We start from the raw sequence: 25,558 nt of genomic DNA, 5'->3' as shown, positions 1-25,558 counted from the left end.
CAACATGCTCTACGTGACTGGGCAACATGCTCTACGTGACTGGGCAACATGCTCTACGTGACTGGGCAACATGCTCTACGTGACTGGGCAACATGCTCTACGTGACTGGGCAACATGCTCTACGTGACTGGGCAACATGCTCTACGTGACTGGGCAACATGCTCTACGTGACTGGGCAACATGCTCTACGTGACTGGGCAACATGCTCTACGTGACTGGGCAACATGCTCTACGTGACTGGGCAACATGCTCTACGTGACTGGGCAACATGCTCTACGTGACTGGGCAACATGCTCTACGTGACTGGGCAACATGCTACGTGACTGGGCAACATGCTACGTGGACATGCATATTCTAGAATACCCGATGCGTTAGAATCGGGCCACCATCTAGTAATAAATAAAAGATCTATGAAAATGAACAAATGAAAGATATATTACGGTACTTTTCAACCATGCTTCCACAGAATAAAAAAAAAATAAAAAAAACTCATGAAATGGGCCTGGACAGAAATGATGGTACCCATGAAAATAATGTGACAAAAGGGACATGTTAGATCAAGGTGTGTCCACTAACTAGCATCCCATGTGCCTACAATTTTGGAATCAGTGAGTGGGCCTGTATATAGGGCTACAGATACTCACTGTGCTGTTTGGTGACATGGTGTGTATCACACTCAACATGGACCAGAGGAAGCGAAGGAAAGAGTTGTCTCAGGAGATTAAAAAGAAAATTATAGACAAACATGCTAAAGGTAAAAGTTATAAGAATCTCCAAGCAACTTGATGTTCCTGTAACTACAATTAATATTATTCAGAAATTTCCTATTCTTTTGCATGTTTGTCATACTTGCATGTGTCAGATCACCAAACAAATTTAAATATTAGACAAAGATAAAAACTGCATTTTATGTTAAAAATTCATTTAAATCTCTTAAAATGCACATAATGAGATCTAGGCTCCTCATTGAGCAGAGATCTAAAGCTGTGCATGTGCCGCCATTTTCCTGAAGCCTGCTACAAGATCTGTGATAGCGCCACCCACCCGCAGGTAGGAAATTTAAGTCAGAATGAATATAAAGACACTGGAGGCCACAGTGGGTCCACGGCAGATTCGGAGACCCCACAGTCCCACCCCCCAAGCAGAAAGAGCTTAGAAGCTGAAACTTCTCATGATTTCATGAAATCCAGGCTGCAGATTTCTACACTAGAAGTCTCTATAGAATTAGTATGACAGCGCCATTATGGCCATACCTTTAGTTTAATATGGATAATACTGATGACCGGTTCTCTGTCATAAACATGACAAATAACAGCAGACCCCAGCACGGTTTATAAATTAGGCACCATGCAGAGTAACAGGCAGTCATTCCAAACTAGAGTGCCAACAATGAGCTGGCTTCCCATCCAATTACTAACCTCGCAGTCCAAGCCTATGGACCTCAAATGAATTGGCCACTTTCCTTTGTTAGTGCCACTTTCCTCACAAACTGACCAGCACTTCTGTCCATATGTCTGCAGATGGACGAGCAGCATGTGACAAAACCAGTCCATCAGCCACCTCTTGTTGGAAAAGAGCTCACATTGTAAAGTTGCTTTTCAATTGGTGGAAGCTGACGGACTGGTCTCGTCACATGCTCCTTCAACAGCAGCCAGTTTATGGCTAGGTAATGGATTAGAGATGAGCGAATTTGTTCAGATTCGGTTCCGAATACGATCGGTATCGAATATTGTTTTTGCCATATTCGAACACAGTCGAACATCATTAGAGTCAATGGGAGTTGAAATTTCTAAATATGTTCGAAAACCGATCATCAAACATACATTCGGCATGAACAGTGTTTGAATATGGCACGAATGTGTCAACATCACATTCTGGGACAAAAAAAAAAAAAAAATTCGCTTATCTCTATACTGGATCACTGGTGCCATCAGGGTACGGTCCGTGTGTCCCATTTTCAACAGTGTGTCATTGGTGTTTTTCACGGATGAATCAAAGTTACAGAGCTTCTCCTATCCTTTAATGTTAGGCCGGGATCACACTTGTGAGTTCAATGCGAGAAACTCGAGTGAGTCTCTCGCAACAAGTCCTGGCACTGCTGTCGGCACTCAGACCGGAGCGTATATCGCATGTGTGACCCTGGCCTTAACCACATACATTACATGGATAGCATCCGTGTGCTGTGCTAATTTTTCTGCCAGAAAAAAAAAAACAGACATGTCTCCATGTATTTTGTACGGACACGAGAATTCCACAATAGGTTATAGTGGGTACGTGCTGTATCTGTGAGAAAGAAAAAAAAAAAAAAACACATGTAAATGCCAAACAGATGCCTGAATGAAGCCCAAGAGGAAGTGGCCAACCCCTTCAACTTACCATTGGGCAGCTATATTTGGACAGTGTCTAATGCCTTTACACAGTGGAAAAGCACCTTGGCCCAGATTCATCATTTGTATTTATTTTCAGTCATCTTTTGTCTTGTGAAATTAAATGCTGTTCTTTAGCGCCAAATATCTCAAAATGGCAAACGCAATTCATGTATTTAGTGAGATATGATATACACACACCCCTGACTGTTTACAAAAAGGCGCAAATAGACTAAGGCTACTCTCACACTTGCGTTGTTGGATGTACATCGCAATGCGTCGTTTTGGAGAAAAAACGCATCCTGCAAATTTGCCCGCAGGATGCGTTTTTTCTCCATAGACCTGCATTAGCCGACGCTTTGCGACATATGCCCACACGACGCATCCGTCGTGCGACGGATGCTTCGTGTTTTGGCGGACCGTCGGCACAAAAAAAGCATGAAAATAACTTTTTTTGTGCGTCGTGTCCGCCATTTCCGACCGCGCATGCGTGGCTGAAACTCCGCCCCCTCATCCCCGGACATTACAATGGGGCAGCGGATGCGTTGACAAACTGCGTTGTCATTTCTTTCACAATGTGTGTCGGCGCTAGTGTGAAAGTAGCCTGACTGGGAGGAAACAGAAAAAAGAAATACCGGATTACTCACCGGTAATGCTCTTTTATAGAGCCCACGACAGCACCCACTAGAGAGAGGGGATCCGCCCCTAGGAACAGGAAACCTACAGAGAGATAAAAGGGGCGGCCCCCCCTCGCTCCTCAGTTGTTTTACAGAGAATAGGAGGAACCGCCGCCAGGTTTTAGTTAACAGGTTCAGGTATATCCATATATATATATATATATATACATATTTACAACCTTATGCTACTTTCTTCTAATATTTACACCTCACCAAAGAAGCACCACGTGCGACTATATACAGAAAAGGGAGGGATGTGAAAGGGTGCTGTCGTGGGCTCTATAAAAGAGCATTACCGGTGAGTAATCCGGTATTTTCTATTCGCCACGACAGCACCCACTAGAGAGAATTTCAGAGACTATAGACTGGGTGGGTTTACTGAGTCAAGGACCGATACCCCAAAAGTCAGATCAGAAGCAGAAGATAGATCTAATCTATAATGTTTATAGAAGGTATTAGGTGAAGATCAAGTTGCAGCCTTACATATAAGGTCTATTGGCACATTCGCCCTTTCTGCCCAGGAAGTCGACAAGGCTCTTGTAGAGTGTGCTCCTATATGCATTGGAGGATCTCTACCTCCAGCTTTATACGCCAAGATTATGGCCTCTCTGATCCAGCGAGATAATGTGTTCTTTGTCACTCTGGTACCTTTGGTTTTACCCTGGAAAGACACAAAGAGAGCCCTACTCTTCCTCCAGTCCCTGGTTCTCTCTAAATAGGCTAGCACAATCCTTTTAACATCTAGAGTATGAAGTTTTACTTCTTCTGGAGTTGAGTGGTTCTCATAAAAGGTAGGTAACAAGATCTCCTGGGCTCTATGAAAAGTAGTGGCTACTTTAGGAAGATAACAAGGGTCTGTTTTCAAAATTATCCTATCTGATGTTACAGATAAAAAGGGAGGATCTATAGATAATGCATGGAGATCACTCACTCTTCTAGCAGAAACTAATGCCACTAACAATACCGTTTTCAAAGAAATATTTTTTAGTGAGGCTGTATGGAGAGGCTCAAACGGTGGCTGTGTCAATGCTTCCAGGACTATGGATAAATCCCACTGAGGAACCTGCGGTATGCTAATTGGTCTTGAACGCTCACAGGCAGATATAAATCGGGATATCCACCTATTACCCGCAACATCATAATTAAAAAGAGCTCCTAAAGCTGAAACCTGGACCTTCAGAGTGCTTACGGAGAGTCCTAATTCCAAACCTCTTTGTAGAAATTCCAACACTGGAAATATAGGAACTTCAGATGAAAGTTGTGCAGTATGGAATTGAAGAAATTTTCTCCAAATTCTAACATAAATTCTAGTAGTTGAAGGTTTTCTACTCTTCATAAGAGTGTTAATTAACCCACTAGAAAACCCCCTTATACTTAGTAACTGCCTCTCAAACTCCAGGCAGTCAGGTTCATGCCCTTTGCCTGAGGATGGAGGAATGGTCCCTGAGAGAGCAAGTCCTTGGACTGAGGCAGAATCCACGGGTCTGACACTGACATCGCCCTCAGCCATGAGAACCATGGCCTTTTGGGCCAGAATGGGGCTATTAACAGAACTCTTGCGCCTTCCTCCCTTATTTTTCTTATTACTATAGGTAATAGATTCCATGGGGGGAAAGCATAGGCCAGGTCGAATGTCCATGGTACCTGGAGGGCATAGAGTATGTCCGGCTTGTCCTCCCTGCATAGAGAGGCAAACCTCCTGACCTGACGGTTGGCTCTTGTGGAAAACAAGTCTATTTGAGGAACACCCCATCGAGCTGTTATTAATCTGAAAATCTTCCTGTTCAGCATCCATTCTCCCTGATGAAGAGTGTGACGGCTGAGGAAATCGGCATGAAAATTGTCTATGCCCCTGATGTGTACTGCTGACAAGGATAGCAGATGACCTTCGGCCAACTCCATGATGTCTGAAGCCACTTCTCTGAGTTTGTCCGACCTTGTACCTCCTTGATGGTTCAGATACGCCACCGCAGTGGTGTTGTCGGAGAATACTCTTGTGTGAGAGCCGCTGAGCTGAGGAAGAAAGTGAAGTAGGGAGTAGTATATAGCCCTCAACTCTTTGACATTTGAGGAATTATTAAGTTCTGAACTGGACCAAAGACCCTGGACCCACTGATCCTGAAAATGCGCCCACTGGACCGCAGGAATGCACGATGTTAGAGAACCTAGTAGTGACATGACATTCCTTAATGACATACTACGCTATCTGATCGCTAAGGACACTTTATCGAATATGGAAGTTTTCTTATCCTCAGGAAGCTTGCAAATCTGGTCAACTGAATCTAGAAGGAGCCCAAGGAATTTCTGACACGTTACTGGCTGGAGTCTAGATTTTTCCCAATTAACCAGCCAGCCCAGGTTTTGTAAGGATGACACTACCTCCTGTAACCTCTGCTCACACTGTAGGGAGTTCTTACCTACAATCAATAGGTCATCCAAATACGGAATGACCAAGGTATCTTTTACCCGTAAAAAGGACATTACTTCCACTAGCAATTTAGTAAAAACCCTTGGGGCCATAGATAAACCGAAGGGCATTGCCCGGTATTGTAGATGACGAATTTGCCCTTCTATACAAACTGCTACTCGAAGAAATTGCTGATGTAAATGGTGTATAGGAATATGGTAATAAGCATCTTTAAGATCCAATAATACCATGTAACAGTTTGGAAATAGATTTTTTATGGCCGAACGTATGGATTCCATTTTAAATGTTTTGGGTCTTATAAAGGAGTTCAGTTTTCTCAAGTTAATTATAGTTCTGAAAAGAGCCATCAGGCTTACTAATCAGAAATAAGGGAGAGTAAAATCCCCTCCCTATCTGGGAAGATGGAACCTCTACCAGGACTTGTTTGAGTAAGAGGGATTTAACTTCGGTTTCAAGTGCATCTTGTTGAGGCCTGGATCTTAAGGTGGTAAGGAGGAAGGAGTCCGGAGGCCTTCTAATAAAGTCTAATGTGAGGCCTGAAGATATTAAATCAATGGCCCATGGATTAACCGTTATGTCTTTCCACTGCTTACTAAATTGTTTTAGTCTTCCTCCCACCGGTGAAATATAATCAGCGGAATTTATCTGCTGGCTTGAAGGGGCGCTTATTGAACAAATTTCCTCTTTGTTTGAAATCTTTGTTATTCCATCGGTCCCTGAAGCCTCCCTTCCTTCCGAATGGTGGCTTCTTGAACGCCCTTCTGTAAGAAGGAATAAAGGGATTAGGGAACCCCTTCTTCCTTTCACCTGCCTTAGTGAGAATTTCGTCTAAGACCGTTCCAAAGAGGTACTCACCCTGGCAGGGTATAGTACACAATTTAGCCCTGGACTGGGCATCCCCTTTCCAATTCTTTAACCATAAAGCGCGCCGTGCCGTATTAATGAGGCTGGCTGTTCTGGCTGCTAGGCGGAGAGAGTCTATAGAGGCATCAGAAATGAAGGCTGCCGCCCCCTTAATCAAAGGAATAGAGGCACGTAGTTTCTCCCTAGATACACCACTCTTAATATTTTGGTCCAACTGCTCCAGCCAGACCAGCATAGATCTACTAGTGGACGTGGCTGAGATCGCCGGTTTAAATGCCGTGACACAAGCTTCCCATGACCTTTTAAGCAGAGCGTCTGATTTTCTATCCATGGGGTCAGGCAAGGAGCCCGCATCCTCTACGGGTAAGGAGGATCGGCGAGAAGTTGATGCTACAGCCGCATCCACTTTAGGAATTTTAGACCAAACTGCCAAGTCCTCATCATCAAAGGGGTACCGCCTCTTACATGATACCGGTACAAAGCCCTTCTGTCCTTTAGCCCATTCCTTTTTAACAAGGTCTTTAATGGCCTGATTCACAGGGAATACTTGGCCCTTTCGCTGCGATAAACCTGCGAACTTGATGTCCTGTGGTGTCTGGGGATCTTTAGACTCTGACACCCCCATTGTTCCTCTTACAGCTTTAACCAAATTATTTACATTGTCTGTAGGAAAACAGACATAATCTTCCTCCTCCGAGGAATCCAATCTCTGAGAGATGTCTGAGTCCACCTCTCCACTTTCTGCTGATGTGTCGGCTATAGGTGAAAGAGTCCTTCTACTTCTCCTTTCCATATTAACCGCCGGACTACCCCTCAAGGACTGAAGCTCTTCCCGGATCATGAGACGTATGTCATTCATCCTGACCGAACTCTCCTGCTGTAAAGTGTTATCAATGCAATGTTGCCATAGCTCCTTAATATATGAGTCAGGTAGGGGCTCATTACATATCTTACACTGCTTATGTTTAGATTTTGACGTCCGCTTAGCCTACAAAAAAGACACAAGCAGAGGAGACTACTGTAAGAGATATGAAGCTATATATACACTTATCCGGAAAATAAAATATATACCGGCTGCAGAGTTGTCTGGTCGGCCTGGGGTTTGGAACGGGACGATTTTTTCCCTGATTTATCCGTGGAATCACTCATTTTTGAGTGTCCGCTGATTTTCTTATTAGCATCACCACTAGGCAGGATTACAACCTCCAGTGGGCGCTCAATATCTTCCTGAGACGACATGGTGCGCACAGTGCCATGTGTCTTCAGCCTTATATAGAGCCGGTCTTACAAGGGATACACGCCCCCATCTTTCCTCCCCCCTTTTTTTTTTTTTTTTTTTTTTACCTGACCAACTTTATTGGCCCTCTCCACCGCTGTTGAGCGCCAAGGCGTCCACGCCAGCACGCTCAGCTGACCCCGCATACCCGGAAGTTCCTCTTTACATCCGGGTACGCCGACCATACAGCGCCTGCATGTGCGCTCGCGCGTCTTCCTTCTATGGTGCAGAGGAAGAGAAGCTCCTGCTACCGCGGCCGTTCATGCCCCACTGTGGCCGGAGGGTAAGCGCTTTCCATAGCGACACTTACTTGATGTGCTGACGGGGATTCTTTAGGCGGTGGAGCAAAAACCAACGGTCTCCCAACAGGGAGACTGTTGTGATCCCGGCATGCTGCTGATGTATCCAGATGAGGGGGGAACCAACAGGAACACCCGTCTCTGATGCTCGCTCTGGGGCCCCTGTCGCTCAACAGAGACGTACAGGCTGTGTTCCAGGCGAGCTTTTCCTCTTCTTAGCTGCAGAGATTCTCTCTGAGGGTTTCCTCCTTGGGAACAGGAAACCAACTGAGGAGCGAGGGGGGGCCGCCCCTTTTATCTCTCTGTAGGTTTCCTGTTCCTAGGGGCGGATCCCCTCTCTCTAGTGGGTGCTGTCGTGGCGAATAGAAAAAGTGCAATGATGAATCGAGGCCTATATCCACAGTTCTGCTCAACTCTTCATAAACCCAAAATAAGGTTGGTCTGGCAACTTCAGTCCTTTGTAAAATCATACTGGCCACATCCGGGATATATAGTCTTTACAAGCTTCTCAAACATTTTTCCCAGCAATGGATGTTAAAGGGTATTGCCACCTCCCCCGATTGAGCAGGGAATCCAGCTGTTAATCAGAATGCCGTCTGAAGTCCTGCACTGTTAACAGAGCAGCGTGAAAAAGAATACACCGCTCTGTCGACATGACGTCAGCAGAGACAGCTGAATCACAGGCAGTAGCGGTCACAGACAGCAACTACCTGACTTCCTGCCTAGAAATATTTTTGGTTTTTCATAAAGACCAAGATATATCCTTTAAGCTTACCGATGTAGAATTACTTTTTTGGAAATTTGCACATTACTTTTGAGCCACTCCTTCGGTAGAACAGTCACTAGAACACCACGTTCACACATTCAGTATTTAGTCAGTATTTGTTCAGGAGTCGAACAAGTGGGGAAAATATAATAGAAACATGTGCACCACTTCAGTATTTCTAAGCCAAACGCAGGAGTGGGTGATAAATGCAGAAGTAAAATGCTAATCAAATGCTGAATATGTGAATGTGGCCAAAGTCTCTAAAAAGCACAATAGTACAGCAACAACTAAGGAGAGTTCCTTCAATTTTATGCAACTTGGCACATGGTCTTGTACACATTGATCGCGTGATGCTACGTCATCTGGGGTCATTGTCGCATGGCATCGCTGGGGACAGGAGTTGCCGGGAGCATCGCGAGGAACGGGAAGGCTGCGAGGGCCGCCAGAAGGTGAGAATATCACGATTTTTTATTTTATCATTTTTAACATTGTATCTTTTTACTATTGATGCTGCATAGGCAGCATCAAGTCAAAAGTTGGTCACACTTGTCAAACACCATGTTTGACAAATGTGACCAACCTGTCAATCATTTATCCAAGCGATGCTACAGATCGCTTGGAAAACGCTAGCACTCTGCAAGCTAATTACACTTGCAAAACGCTAGTGTTTAGCGGGAATACGCATGCCAATTCCACATGCGTATTTCCCGAAGCAGAGAGTTGAAAAATTGCCGCGGTATTGTCGTGCTCAACAGTAAAAAGAAAAAAAGAACCAGACAGCAAGGATTTTTTTTATTTTTAAAAATACCATCTTAGGGATCTTGAAGATAACCGTGGTTTTTGTTTAAAAGCAATCTGACAAAACATCAGATCGCACAGGGACTAATGTTAATTAATGCGGCATTGCATATGTGCGACTTTTCCTTCAGACCAAGTGTTCCAAAGAAAACAAATCACAACTTGTACGATTTGCCTCAGTAAATTGAATCACGCTCAGCCATTCAAGTCTAAGGCTGGGTTCACACTGCGTTAGTGTGACCCGTTAAACGGACTACGTTACACCTCGGCATAACGCGGTGTAATGTAGTCCATTAACGCTGCCATTACTTTCTATGGCAGACGCATCACTAGTGCACGCCCACAATGGGCGTGCGCTAGCGATGTGCCGTCACTGAGTGATGGACCCGAGACGCGGGCTGCAGCGTTTCCGGGTCCGTCACCGCTAGCGCAGTTGGAGCTAGCAGATGCTCCATCTGCGCTAGCGCTGTGCAAACGGCGGCACTTGCGTTACAGCAGCCAGTTAGCGTATGTGCTGAACGGGCTGCTGCTAACGCAGTGTGAACTTACCCTAAGGGTCAGTGGGAGAAAAAAAATTGGAATGCACTCTGATGACAGTACGGTTTGATTTTCATGGATGGACAAAATAGAGAAGATGGAGAAATTAATTTCTTATTCTTCGCCACATCCAAGAAAAACAGATCCCACTAATCAAACTCTGATCTGTCTGATTAGCATAAGTGGACTGTTTCTCGGATGGAGAAAATACAGTTGTGTGACCCTGGCATTACATTCATAACAGTCATACGCAAGACGGATATTCAGAACTTGGCAACTGCCTGTATACATTGGTTTTAAGTAACACCCACAAGGTTTTTCAAATTTTCAAATTTTTCACATTTGGCTAAAACAGGAAGGTGTTAAAGTGATCCATTCCCCTAACCCTTGTCTGTGGTGTGAAGCAAAGGCTGACAGGCTGCAAGGAGAGGACTGGTGAAATATGAACCTTCCAAGACCCCAAGGTGGAAGAGAATACTAAACTTTTCAATCAGAAGGGAATACTTGTTCTCAGAGTGTCAAATACTGCATTTTTACCATGGCAACAAGTGTGAAGATGAACTGCTCACCCTAAGGCTAGGATCACACTTGCGTTGTGCAGTCCGTTCAACAAATCCGTTAAACGGACTGCACTAATGCAAGTGCCAACTTTGGCACTGCGCTAGCGCAGATGGAACATCTGCTAGCTCCATCTGCGCTAGCAGTGCGCTACTAGTGACAGACACGGAAACGCTGCAGCCCGCATCTCGGGTCTGTCACTCAATGACAGCACATCGCTAGCACACACCCATTGTGGGCGTGCACTAGCGATGCGTTCGCCATTGCCAGTAATGGCGGCATTAACGGACTACGTTACACCGCGTTATGCCGCGGTGAAACATAGTCCGTTAAACGGGTTCACACAACGCAGTGTGAACCCAGCCTAAGCACTTTTGTGCAGTTCGCCTTTTATTAACCCTACATTTCAGATAAAGTTGATATATTTTAAAGCAGCCCCTACCCAATCCGAAACAAAATATGCTGACCACTGCTAAAACAATGCGTGCTACAGACTACGGCAATTATAATTAGTTAACATCTAATACTTCTGACAGCTAGTAAGAATGTTGGTCATAGAACTAAATACATAAGCCCCATTTAATCCAAGTGTTTAAGCTGGTGTCAAAAATTAACAATTTATCTTTAACATTAGTTTTGTCAGCTCCGCCACTCATTACAAGTTGTGGCGTAACTAAGGACACAAATCTTACTTCAGTCAATGACTGGAATAAGATGTGTGGCGAGGCACACAATACTTTTAAAGACATCGGATCTTAATGAAAAAGGCATCCGACTTTATCATGCCTCATCATCAGTATGTGCATCATCAACGCCTTTCTTGATAAATTGGGGATTTTACTTTTTAGGCCTAAATGGGCATTGAAGGGAATGTACGATCAAACAAAAAAATAATTAAAATTGTGAAAAAAAATTGAGAGTTTTAATTAATATTTTAATTTAATACAATTAATGTTACTTTTTTAATGCTATTAATCGTAAAAAAAAAATTACGGTTTTGATATTTTCCACTTTTTAAAACACTAGGGTGATCAGCTGATAAAAAATTGCAATGAAAAAATTAGGGGTCTGCTCGTGTACATATGAGGCCACTACTCCACTCCCCTTCTGGGTGTTTGCATAAGAATAAGAGACGATTAAGTTTAGGATCACAGTGTAGAGCCATTTTGTTGGCGACTACAAAAAGATAAATGACAAGTGGAAACCATCCAATTCTACGGGAACAGTGGTGCAACGTGCGGGCCAACTCCGCCCTCCTCTATGGCAATAGTGGAGAGATATGTGAAACTAGCAGGGATTGAATATGGAGAGTGCATCATACACTGGTATTGGATACACATTTCTGCAGGCTGTAAAACACATGGTAGGATTAAGATCGTGGCTCTGGGCTGAATCACATGATGGACATTAGATACACGGTTCTTGGTTGTACCACAGATGGGCCTCCTTCAGAAGCTTACACTGACATAACACTGGGGAGTCAATGTTCAGAGTACTACAGCATAGTGATAGTTACACTGCTGTGCTCTGAACAGTGCGGAGAGCGTTGATCAGCAGCCTGGTAATGCACAAAGCGGAGACAGAGAAATAGGAACTTGGAGCACAGCAGCGAGATCAGGAAAAAAAAAAAAAAAGGCCTGCCTGCCTCCCTCTACAGCTGTGATCTGGACAGCCTATGAGGATGCCCACCTCACACATGGAGGCAGACAAAATGCAGGAGATATAGTTGGACATCAACTGAAGTCTCCTATGTTCAGGGGCTGTCTTTTTGTTTGGTCACGTCATTTGTGGAGCTCACTTGCCGAACCCCCACTTCAAGTGATTCCATTTTGGAATTTACACCTATCTGAAAATGTATCTAGAGGCAAGCACCCCGTAATTGGTTAAAGAAGTTCTACTTACTACAAGAATGTCAAACATTTGGACAGTAACTGCGGCCTAGGCACACTGTACATCAGAAGGAGCGGGACACAAATTCTAGAAAGCAGATTTTTTTATTAATTTGTAGGGGAGGAAGGGAGCACATCATGTCATGTCGCTTCTCCAGAGATGGTGCTAGTAACGTGGAAACCCTTTATATTCCGTTGACACACACTGGTCGCTTGATGAATAAGCGTCTTGCTCATTCGGCTGTCTACATAAAGGTCTGATCAATGGGAAACTAGCAATTCTAGAAATCGGTAACAAGCACCTTTACTCTTCTCCCCATACAGAATACAGGACACAGGATATCAGAAGAGATAGCTGAACAGCTGCTATTTGAATATGTATTGTCACATTTACTTTTGGAGCCATGGTGGACAAACCATCTTTGTGGTTTTATTTGAATTTTGCAAAAGAATATACATTTGACAAGTTAAAATACCTACAAATAAAATGGTATATATAAAGCATATATGTGTAAAAATTTAAAAGATAAGTTACCTTTACCTGCAACTTTGTCACGGATTAGCTTGGCAGATTCCACCTCACCGATGCTACTGAAAAGGCTGCGTAGCTCATCCTGTGTCATGTTCTGAGGCAAGTAGTTCACAATTAGGTTAGTCCTGCCCATGTCATCCCTGCATACGTCATCCATATGATCTTCATAACCGTTAGACATCTTAAATTACCTGTCAATATTAAAAGTTAAATTCAATTTATTTTATTGAATAGTGAGACAGGCAGCAAAATAGATACACAAACACTATTTGCAAACACATGTACCTAATAATAATAATAATAATAATCTTTATTTTTATATAGTAATAATCTTTATTTTTATATAGCGCTAACATATTCCGCAGCGCTTTACAGTTTGCACACATTATTATCGCTGTCCCCGTTGGGGCTCACAATCTAAATTCCCTATCAGTATGTTTTTGGATATATACATATGTGTGTATGTAAATACACAGTGGGTGGAAAAAAGTATTGATCACATCAATACTTTTCTAAGTAAATATATTTCTAAAAATGCTATTGACATGAAATGCTCACCATATGTTGGTAACAACCCATCCAATCCACAGAGGCAAATAAATCAAACCATAGATGCCCTTAAATTAAGTTAGGTGCAATAATGAGAAATGACAAGGAAAAAAGTATTGAACATGCTTGCTGAAATGTAATACTTCACACAAAAACCCTTTGTTGGTGATAACAGCTTCCGGACATCTTGTATGGAGAAACTAGTCGCATCCATTGCTCAGGTGCGATTTTGTCTAATTTCTTCAACAAACACTCTTCAAATCCTGAAGTTTATGTGGACTCCTATGAACACTAAGCCTAAGGCAGCATAATTTTATTTTATCAAGAATGGGATTTTGGGGATTTTGTCTTTTTTCCCAGATTATTAACATCACCACCCAGCCAAAGGTTTTCCCTCTGCTGGTTATGAAAATTACGCGGAAACTCAAGCCATTTTTTTAATTATTTAATTATTTTTACACAGGAGGCACACAGCGTGTGCCGAATACAACTCCCATCATTGTTGCCTTGTTGCTCCAATCACAGGGAGACTAAGCAACAATGAAAGCTGCATTTAGCAGCTGATGCCTGGGAACAGCATGAACTATACCGCTTCTTCCCTGGTGCAGATACATGTTATGCTGATGATACACAGATAACATCCATGTGTCAGTGTGTGGCACCATTTTGTCCGTGCTGCTGATAAACTGACATGTCTGCGGGTTTTTCACGTGGATGCACCATCTGTGTGAAAAATCTGACAAGGGGGTCTAAACATGTGAACACTGTTCCACTAAGACCTCCCTGCTGGTAATTGAACAGGTAATTGAAGTGGGTCATCTGCTGGAGAATAGACACAAGGTCTTTACTCCGTGCATAACAGAGGCAGGGAGGCGACATTTATCACCTCCGGAGGAAACCCTTCTGATCTTCAAAGGAATCATATCAGACAATCTGGCACCGAAGTCCAGTTATTAATAGTGGGGATTTTTACAGGCATAGTTCCTAGAGTTATGGGAGACATACATTCATGGCCGAAAGAGTTGGCAACCTGAAATTTTTCTAGACAATGAAGTATTTCTCCAGAAAATTATTGCATTTACACATGTTTTGGTATACTTTTTTGTGAGAATAAATAAAGAGGCAAATTGGACATCATTTGACACAAAACCCGCAAAATTGGCCAGACAATTGTTGGCACCCTCTTAATATTTGGTTGTACACCCTTTGGAATAACTAACTGCAATCAGTTCCTATAACCATCAACAAGCTCCTTACATCTCTCCACTGAAATTTTGGAACACTCTTTTGCAAACTGCTCCAGGTCTCATATTTGAAGGGAGCCTTCTCCGAACAGCAAATTTATGATATCTCAAAAGGTGTTCACTGGAATTTAGATACAGAATCATTGCAGTCAGACGTCTCTAGCGCTTTGTTTCCATCCATTTATGGGTGATTCTTGAAGTACTGGGTGGGCCATTTATATGGATACACTTAAATAAAATGGGATTGGTTGGTGATATCAACTTCCTGTTTGTGGCACATAAGTATATGTGAGGGGGGGGGAACTTTTCAAGATGGGTGGTGACCATGGTGACCATTTTGGATTCAACTTTTTTTTCCCAATAGGAAGATGGTCATGTGACATCAAACTTATTGAGAATTTCACAAGAAAAACAATGATGTGCTTGGTTTTAACGCAACTTTATTTTTTCATGAGTTATTTATAAGTTTCTCTTTGTTTACAGCCATTGACATGTCGCAGAGGTTAAAGGGAAGGTACCGAGTTTGTAGATCATTAATTAATCAATGTAATGTAGCATAACATGCTGTTATAACCCAGATTTGAATGCATGTAAAACAGATTTCGTGTGATATATGAGTAGAAAGAAGGCACTGGGGGCTGACATCTTGGTTTTGCAGCAGTAGCACGTCACTATCAGTGTCAGATTACGGCACCCCATGGACATAGGAGATAATAGACCGGCTCGGACCCTATCTGTAACATTGCAGCAGCATTAGCAGTGAGCTGGGCACGCCTCTGTGGGCTGCACAACTCACTGCTGTAGGTGTGACTAGCTGCCATTTTATTAGAGCCCTGTGCTATCTGCCGAGCTCCACTTACTCTCTATCACAGGACAGAAGAAGCCCTCACTTCTCCTCTGTACTCCAGGCACTGCAGGTTCTGGGCAGACATCTTCTGCTGCCGTGTGCTTCCCCCTGCTCTGTCTCCGCCTCCCCACTTGCACAGAGTCCCAGTGATCTCCGGTAAACTGCGCTCTCCCTCTCTGTGCGGCGTGGGGGGGGGTCTCTGTGCGGCGTGGGGGGGTCTCTGTGCGGCGTGGGGGGGTCTCTGTGCGGCGTGGGGGGGGTCTCTGTGCGGCGTGGGGGGGGTCTCTGTGCGGCGTGGGGGGGTCTCTGTGCGGCGTGGGGGGGGGTCTCTGTGCGGCGTGGGGGGGTCTCTGTGCGGCGTGGGGGGGTCTCTGTGCGGCGTGGGGGGGTCTCTGTGCGGCGTGGGGGGGGTCTCTGTGCGGCGTGGGGGGGGTCTCTGTGCGGCGTGGGGGGGTCTCTGTGCGGCGTGGGGGGGGGTCTCTGTGCGGCGTGGGGGGGGTCTCTGTGCGGCGTGGGGGGGGTCTCTGTGCGGCGTGGGGGGGGTCTCTGTGCGGCGTGGGGGGGGTCTCTGTGCGGCGTGGGGGGGGTCTCTGTGCGGCGTGGGGGGGGTCTCTGTGCGGCGTGGGGGGGTCTCTGTGCGGCGTGGGGGGGTCTGTGCGGCGTGGGGGGGTCTCTGTGCGGCGTGGGGGGGTCTCTGTGCGGCGTGGGGGGGGGTCTCTGTGCGGCGTGGGGGGGGTCTCTGTGCGGCGTGGGGGGGGTCTCTGTGCGGCGTGGGGGGGGTCTCTGTGCGGCGTGGGGGGGTCTCTGTGCGGCGTGGGGGGGGTCTCTGTGCGGCGTGGGGGGGGTCTCTGTGCGGCGTGGGGGGGTCTCTGTGCGGCGTGGGGGGGTCTGTGCGGCGTGGGGGGGTCTCTGTGCGGCGTGGGGGGGTCTCTGTGCGGCGTGGGGGGTCTCTGTGCGGCGTGGGGGGGTCTCTGTGCGGCGTGGGGGGGTCTCTGTGCGGCGTGGGGGGGTCTCTGTGCGGCGTGGGGGGGTCTCTGTGCGGCGTGGGGGGGTCTCTGTGCGGCGTGGGGGGGTCTCTGTGCGGCGTGGGGGGGTCTCTGTGCGGCGTGGGGGGGTCTCTGTGCGGCGTGGGGGGTCTCTGTGCGGCGTGGGGGGGTCTGTGCGGCGTGGGGGGGGTCTCTGTGCGGCGTGGGGGGGTCTCTGTGCGGCGTGGGGGGGTCTCTGTGCGGCGTGGGGGGGTCTCTGTGCGGCGTGGGGGGGTCTCTGTGCGGCGTGGGGGGGTCTCTGTGCGGTGTGGGGGGGTCTCTGTGCGTGTATGCAAGCATCGTCCGATGGGACTACAAGTCCCATCGGACGATGCCTGCTACAATGACAGTGATTGACACATTAGCCAATTATGGGACAGTAATAGTCCCATCATCCGGCTAATGTGTTGAATGAAAAAAAAAAATACTCCATACATACATGCCACATACATGCTACATACAATACATTCATACATTACATACATATAGACATACAGTACATTAAACATAGATTTCATACTCACCATTACTTGTCACTTTGTTCCCCGAAGCCAGTGTCATCTGTAAAAAAAATATTAAAAAAACAAACAACCAATATACTCCCTGTCCGCAGAAATCCACGAGTGTCCCACGACGATCTCCCGTGGAGAGCAGCAGCATCAGATAATGCGACTGCTCTCTAGGGGCTCCAGGAACACAATGACAGCAGGAAGGTATCCTTCCACCACTGTATTCCTCCGCCGCTGTAAAAAAAATAGTCCCTAGTCTCACTTTATGCCATTGCTGTATGAGAAATTTTCCCAGGCAGCAATTGCCATAAAGTGAGACCTTGTCTTAAGGTAACCTCTCAGTGATGCACTGCAGGAGCCATTGTCTCCTGTCAGTGTGTCACTGAGGGTCCTATAGAGCAGTGACATCACCCGATATCACTGTTCTATAGGGGAGATCGTCGTGGGACACTCGATATTAATTGGACTACGGCGGACAGGTAGTATACGGTTTATTATTTTACGTTTTTTGCAGGCGCTGAAGTATGGTAAGTATGGTGAAATGAAGAATATTAAAATACTTTTTTCCTAATGTGTGTGTGTTTTTTTAACCCTTTCTTACTATTGGATTAATAACGGATAGGCGTCTTATTGACGCCTCTCCGTTATTAACCCGGCTTAATGTCACCTTACAATAGCAAGGTGACATTAACCCTTCATTACCCCATATCCCACCGCTACACGGGAGTGGGAAGAGAGGGGCTAAGTGCCGGAATTGGCGCATCTTACAGATGCGCCATTTCTGGGGCGGCTGCGGACTGGTATTTGTAGCCTGGGGAGGGGCAATATCCATGGCCCCTCTCTAGGCTATGAATATCAGCCTGCAGCTGTCTGCGTAGCCTTTCTGGCTATAAAATATAGGGGGACCCCACGCAATTTTTTTTTTGGGGTCCCCTTATTTTAATAGCCAGTAAAGGCTATACAGACAGCTGCGGGCTGATATTCATAGCAGGCTACAGATATTGGCCCCCGGCCGTCGGCTTTCCCCCTCTGGCGCAGAAAATTGCACAGGCGCCCACGCGGTTTTTTTTGTTTTGTTTTTTAATTCAACCCTCACAAAGGCCTCTTTCACACTTGCGTCGGTACGAGTCTGTCGCTATGCATCGTACCGACGCACGTTGTGAAATTTGTGCCCGACGTGGGCAGCGGATGCAGTTTTTCAACACATCCACTGCCCATTCTGAAGTCTAGAAGGAGGGGGCGGAGTTTTGGCAGCGCATGCGCGGTAGAAAATGGCGGACGCGCTGGACAAAAAAAGTTCACTTGAACGTTTTTTTGTGCCGACGGTCCGCCAAAACACGACGGATCTGTTGCACGACGGACACGACCACGCGACGTGTGGCCATCCGTCACGATCTGTCGCTAATACAAGTTGATGGGAAAAAACGCATCCTGCGAGCACATTTGCAGAATCCGTTTTTTTTCCGCCAGATCCGTTTTTTCCACCGGATCCATTTTTTCCCGCCGGATCCGTTTTTTTCCGCCGGATCCGTTTTTTCCCACCGGATCCATTTTTTCCTGCTGGATCCGTTAATTCCCGCCGGATCCGTTTTTTCCCGCCGGATCCGTTTTTTTCCACAATTTCCTTTTTTTTCTGCCAGATCATGTTTTTTTTCCATCGGATCCATTTTTTCCCGCCTGATCCGTTTTTTTCCACAATTTCCTTTTTTTTCTGTCAGATCAGTTTTTTTTCCATCGGATCCTTTTTTTCCCCGCCTGATCTGTTTTTTCCCGCCAGATCTGTTTTTTTCCACAATTTCCTTTTTTCTCTGCCAGATCAGTTTTTTTCTATCGGATCCTTTTTTTCCCGCCTGATCCGTCTTTTCCCGCCAGATCCGTTTTTTCTCGCCGGATCCATTTTTTTCCACAAGTTCTTTTTTTTTATCTGCCAGTTCCGTTTCTTCCCGCCGGATACGTTTTTTTCCACAATTTCCTTTTTTTTCTGCCAGATCAGTTTATTTTCCATCGGATCCTTTTTTTCCCGCCTGATCCGTTTTTTCCCGCCAGATCCGTTTTTTCTCGCCGGATCCGTTTTTTTCCACAAGTTCTTTTTTTTTTATCTGCCAGTTCCGTTTCTTCCCGCCGGATACGTTTTTTTCCACAATTTCCTTTTTTTTCTGCCAGATCAGTTTTTTTTCGCCGGATCCGTTATTTTCTCATTGAGTTGTATTAGCGCCGGATGGCCACACGTTTCATCCGTTTTTTGCAGGATCCGTCAAAACAGCTGTTTCCGCCGGACGGAAAACACATACAGAGGAACGGTTGAATCGCGATCTCACCTGCCGCTATTGCGGGCACATGTCAGTCATGTTTTTTTCTATTGACAGATTGGGCGATTCTGAACGCGGCGATACTAAATATGTGTAGGTTTGATTTTTTTTATTGTTTTATTTTTGATGGGGCAAAAGGGGGGTGATTTAAACTTTAATTTATTTTTTTTTTCATATTTTTAAAAACATTTTTTTTACATTTGCCATGCTTCAATAGCCTCCATGGGAAACTAGAAGCTGGCACAACTCGATCGGCTCAGCTACATAGCAGCGATCATATTGCTGCTCCGTAGCTGAATTACAGGCTTGCTATGAGCGCCGACCACAGGGGGGCGCTCACAGCAGGCCGGCATCAGTAGCTATAGAGGTCTCAAGGACCTCTATGGTTACCATCCTGACGCATCGCCAACCCCTGATCATGTGACGGGGGTGGACGATACGCCCATTTCTGGCCGCGCGGCTGGAAGCGGTAGTTAAATGCCGCTGTCAGCATTTGACAGCGGCATTTAACAGGTTAATAGCGGCGGGTGAATTGCGATTTCACCTGCCGCTATTGCGCGCACATGTCAGCTGTACAAAACAGCCGACATGTCGTGACTTTGATGTGGGCTCAGCGCCGGAGCCCACATCAAAGGAGGAGACACGACATGCGCAGAACATGTTGCGTTTTTTACTGCGATGCGTTTTTCCCCCAGAAAAAACGCAACATATGCACAAAAATTGTGGAATGCATTATAAATGATGGGATGCATATGTATGCATTTTTAAATTGTTTTTATCACATTTCTATAGCGAACAAACGCAAAAAAATGCTAAAAATCCTGAACGTGTGCACACAGCCTCAATGTGTATCTCCCCATCACACTCCTTATGTGTTTCACTCATCATACTTCACGTCTCTTTCTCTCCCATCAGTCACTCTTAGGCCGGGGACACACACAACGTATAAAAAAAGGTCCATTTTTGATGGACGAGAATCGCACAAATGTTACCAAAACAGTGATCCGTGTGCAGTGCGAGGATGCGATTTTCTCGCATCCAATGATCCGTGTGATATCCGTGTGACATCCGTATGGCGTCCGTATGGTGAGATTTTCTCACACACTTGCAAAATGAGCAAATAATGGCTGAGCCTTTCCTGTCACCTGCCCAATGCCTGAGAATTTCTCGCACGTCACACTGAAGGTCCGTGTGCTGTGCGATTTTTTTTTCTCACCCCCATAGACTTTCATTGGCGATTCTCGACCGAGATACGCTGAGAATTGCAGCATGCTGCGATTTCACTCGGATCCTGAATACGGCCGAGAGAATATCGGATGATGGGAGCTGCCCCATAGATTAACATTGGGACGAGTGCTATGCGATTTTTTTTATCGCATTGCACTCGTCCGTATTGCGGTCTAGTGTGACCCCGGCCTTAGCCATACAATGCATCTCTCCCCTCCCTCCATAATGCCTGGCTATTCACTGAAGAGCTGGAGCTCCCAGACAGCTCCTAATGCTGCTCCATGCACACCACATGTCTTCACTCTTCTTGGGTCCAGATGCTGCTGAGCCCACTGTGTTCTGCTCCTCTGTAAACGAGCTCTGACTCTGATGCAGTAACTGCTGGTGATAGCAGGTCACAGGGCAGTCACACACAAAATGGTGCTGCCCTGTGATGCTGCTCTTCATTCTTACTGTTGGGGCAGTAACTGCTGACATCACCATTTCCCTCCCCTTTTGGGTGGTCTAATATCCCTGGGGCAGAGCTGCTAAATCTTACTGTAGCTGCTTGAGGTCTAAAACGGAAAATGCTCCCCCTAGTGGTAAATATGTATATTTGTAGAAAAATATATAATATTTTTCATATATAAATGTTTGCAAACAGTGCAAACATTGCATTAATACATTTTAATTACTATTTTAAGCTTAATTTCACAAAAAAACAAAATACGAGAAAACTGGTGGCACCTTCCCTTTAACCCCTTCAAGACCCAGCCTATTTTGACCTTAAAGACCTTGCCGTTTTTTGCAATTCTGACCAGTGTCCCTTTATGAGGTAATAACTCAGGAACGCTTCAACGGATCCTAGCGGTTCTGAGATTGTTTTTTCGTGACATATTGGGCTTCATGTTAGTGGTAAATTTAGGTCAATAAATTCTGCATTTATTTGTGATAAACACGGAAATTTGGCGAAAATTTTGAAAATTTCGCAATTTTCACATTTTGAATTTTTATTCTGTTAAACCAGAGAGATATGTGACACAAAATAGTTAATAAATAACATTTCCCACATGTTTACTTTACATCAGCACAATTTTGGAAACAAAATTTTTTTTTGTTAGGAAGTTATAAGGGTTAAAATTCGACCAGCGATTTGTCATTTTTACAACGAAATTTACAAAACCATTTTTTTTAGGGACCACCTCACATTTGAAGTCAGTTTGAGGGGTCTATATGGCTGAAAATACCCAAAAGTGACACCATTCTAAAAACTGCACCCCTCAAGGTACTCAAAACCACATTCAAGAAGTTTATTAACCCTTCAGGTGCTTCACAGCAGCAGAAGCAACATGGAAGGAAAAAATGAACATTTAACTTTTTAGTCACAAAAATTATCTTTTAGCAACAATTTTTTTATTTTCCCAATGGTAAAAGGAGAAACTGAACCACGAAAGTTGTTGTCCAATTTGTCCTGAGTACGCTGATACCTCATATGTGGGGGTAAACCACTGTTTTGGCGCACGGCAGGGCTTGGAAGGGAAGGAGCGCCATTTGACTTTTTGAATCAAAAATTGGCTCCACTCTTTAGCGGACACCATGTCACGTTTGGAGAGCCCCCGTGTGCCTAAAAATTGGAGCTCCCCCACAAGTGACCCCATTTTGGAAACTAGACGCCCCAAGGAACTTATCTAGATGCATAGTGAGCACTTTGAACCCCCAGGTGCTTCACAAATTGATCCGTAAAAATGAAAAAGTACTTTTTTTTCACAAAAAAATTCTTTTAGCCTCAATTTTTTCATTTTCACATGGGAAACAGGATAAAATGGATGCTAAAATGTGTTGGGCAATTTCTCCTGAGTACACCAATACCTCACATGTGGAGGTAAACCACTGTTTGGGCACATGGTAAGGCTCGGAAGGGAAGGAGCGCCATTTGACTTTTTGAATGAAAAATTATTTCCATCGTTAGCGGACACCATGTCGCGTTTGGATAGCTCCTGTGTGCCTAAACATTGGCGCTCCCCCACAAGTGACCCCATTTTGGAAACTAGACCCCCCAAGGAACTAATTTAGATGCCTAGTGAGCACTTTAAACCCTCAGGTGCTTCACAAATTGATCTGTAAAAATGAAAAAGTAATTTTTTTTCACAAAAAAATTCTTTTCGCCTCAATTTTTTCATTTTCACATGGGCAGTAGGATAAAATGGATCATAAAATTTGTTGGGCAATTTCTCCCGAGTACGCCGATACCTCATATGTGGGGGTAAACCACTGTTTGGGCACTCGGCAGGGCTCGGAAGAGAAGGCGCGCCATTTGACTTTTTGAATGGAAAATTAGCTCCAATTGTTAGCGGACACCATGTCGCGTTTGGAGAGCCCCTGTGTGCCTAAACATTGGAGCTCCCGCACAAGTGACCCCATTTTGGAAACTAGACCCCCCCAAGGAACTTATCTAGATGCATATTGAGCACTTTAAACCCCCAGGTGCTTCACAGAAGTTTATAACGCAGAGCCATGAAAATAAAAAATAATTTTTCTTTCCTCAAAAATGATTTTTTAGCCTGGAATTTCCTATTTTGCCAAGGATAATAGGAGAAATTGGACCCCAAATATTGTTGTCCAGTTTGTCCTGAGTACGCGGATACCCCATATGTGGGGGTAAACCACTGTTTGGGCGCACGGCAGGGCTCGGAAGGGATGGCACGCCATTTGGCTTTTTAAATGGAAAATTAGCTCCAATCATTAGCGGACACCATGTCACGTTTGGAGAGCCCCTGTGTGCCTAAACATTGGAGATCCCCCAGAAATGACACCATTTTAGAAACTAGACCCCCAAAGGAACTAATCTAGATGTGTGGTGAGGACTTTGAACCCCCAAGTGCTTCACAGAAGTTTATAACGCAGAGCCATGAAAATAAAAAAAAAATTATTTTCTCAAAAATGATCTTTTAGCCTGCAATTTTTTATTTTCCCAAGGGTAACAGGAGAAATTTGACCCCAAAAGTTGTTGTCCAGTTTCTCCTGAGTACGCTGATACCCCATATGTGGGGGTAAATCACTGTTTGGGCACATGCCGTGAAGTAGTGACGTTTTGAAATGCAGACTTTGATGGAATGCTCTGTGGGCGTCACGTTGCGTTTGCAGAGCCCCTGATGTGGCTTAACAGTAGAAACCCCCCACAAGTGACCCCATTTTGGAAACTAGACCCTGAAAGGAACTTATCTAGATGTGTGGTGAGCACTTTGAACCCCCAAGTGCTTCATAGAAGTTTATAATGCAGAGCCGTGAAAATAATAAATACGTTTTCTTTCCTCAAAAATAATTATTTAGCCCAGATTTTTATTTTCCCAAGGGTTACAGGAGAAATTGGACCCCAAAAGTTGTTGTCCAGTTTCTCCTGAGTACGCTGATACCCCATATGTGGGGGTAAACCACTGTTTGGGCACACGTCGGGGCTCAGAAGGGAAGTAGTGACTTTTGAAATGCAGACTTTGATGGAATGGTCTGCGGGTGTCACGTTGCGTTTGCAGAGCCCCTGGTGTGCCTAAACCGTAGAAACCCCCCACAAGTGACCCCATTTTAGAAACTAGACCCCCCAAGGAACTTATCTAGATATGTGGTGAGCACTTTGAACCCCCAAGTGCTTCACAGACGTTTACAACACAGAGCCGTGAAAATAAAAAATCATTTTTCTTTCCTCAAAAATTATGTTTTAGCAAGCATTTTTTTAGATTCACAAGGGTAACAGGAGAAATTGGACCCCAGTAATTGTTGCGCAGTTTGTCCTGAGTATGCTGGTACCCCATATGTGGGGGTAAACCACTGTTTGGGCACACGTCAGGGCTCGGAAGTGAGGGAGCACCATTTGACTTTTTGAATACGAGATTGGCTGGAATCAATGGTGGCGCCATATTGCGTTTGGAGACCCCTGATGTGCCTAAACAGTGGTAACCCATCAATTCTAACTCCAACACTAACCCCAACACACCCCTAACCCTAATCCCAACTGTAGCCATAATCCTAATCACAACCCTAACCCCAACACACCCCTATCCACAACACTAACCCCAACACACCCCTAACCCTAACCACAACCCTAATTCCAACCCTAACCCTAAGGCTATGTGCCCACGTTGCGGATTCGTGTGAGATATTTCCGCACCATTTTTGAAAAAACCGCGGGTAAAAGGCACTGTGTTTTACCTGCGGATTTTCCGCGGATTTCCAGTGTTTTTTGTGCGGATTTCACCTGCGGATTCCTATTGAGGAACAGGTGTAAAACGCTGCGGAATCCGCACAAAGAATTGACATGCTGCGGAAAATACAACGCAGCGTTCCCGCGCGGTATTTTCCGCACCATGGGCACAGCGGATTTGGTTTTTCATATGTTTACATGGTACTGTAAACCTGATGGAACACTGCTGCGGATCCGCAGCCAAATCCGCACCGTGTGCACATAGCCTAATTCTAAGGCCATGTTCACACAGTGCGTTTTTTACCGCGGAACCGCGGCGGTTTTGCCGCTGCGGTTCCGCAGCTGTTTTCCATGCAGGGTACAGTACACTGTACCCTATGGAAAACAGGACACACTGTGCACATGGTCCGGAAATTGTAAAAAAAAAGACGCGCTGAATAGCTCCCGGAAAAAAGAAGGAGCATGTCAATTCTTTTTCCGGAGCCGCAGCGGTTCTGCACCCATAGACCTCCATTGTGAGGTCCAAACCGCAGTAAAACCCGCAGATCAAAAATATATCTGCGGGTTTTACTGCGGTTTGATGTGCAGAACCGCTGCAGCAGGAAGTGCGGGGAGCGGGCGGAAGTGCGTGGGCGGAGTGTGGCTGCCCCCCCCGTGTTCCGATCCCGCCCCCCCGTGCTCCGA

General features: G+C 45.3%; 1 protein-coding gene across 2 annotated transcripts in view; it reads right to left on the bottom strand.

Annotated features, from left to right (window-relative positions):
- ELAVL1 (ELAV like RNA binding protein 1) overlaps nt 1-25,558 on the bottom strand; it is an 84,701-nt gene that overhangs the window by 44,248 nt on the left and 14,895 nt on the right. Inside the window, exon 2 of one of the 2 annotated variants that reach the window (XM_069740251.1) lies at nt 13,000-13,181. In XM_069740251.1, coding sequence (XP_069596352.1) covers nt 13,000-13,171 — 172 coding nt within the window. In that variant the 5' untranslated portion in view covers nt 13,172-13,181. Of the gene's footprint in view, nt 1-12,993; nt 13,182-25,558 lie in introns of both variants that reach the window. The other variant, XM_069740242.1, reaches the window with a different exon arrangement.

This window comes from Ranitomeya imitator, chromosome 1 (genome assembly GCF_032444005.1).
Source record: "Ranitomeya imitator isolate aRanImi1 chromosome 1, aRanImi1.pri, whole genome shotgun sequence".
Taxonomy (NCBI): Eukaryota; Metazoa; Chordata; class Amphibia; order Anura; family Dendrobatidae; genus Ranitomeya; species Ranitomeya imitator.
The sequence above is the reverse complement of the archived record's forward strand: the minus strand, read 5'-3'. Positions and strand labels throughout refer to the sequence as shown.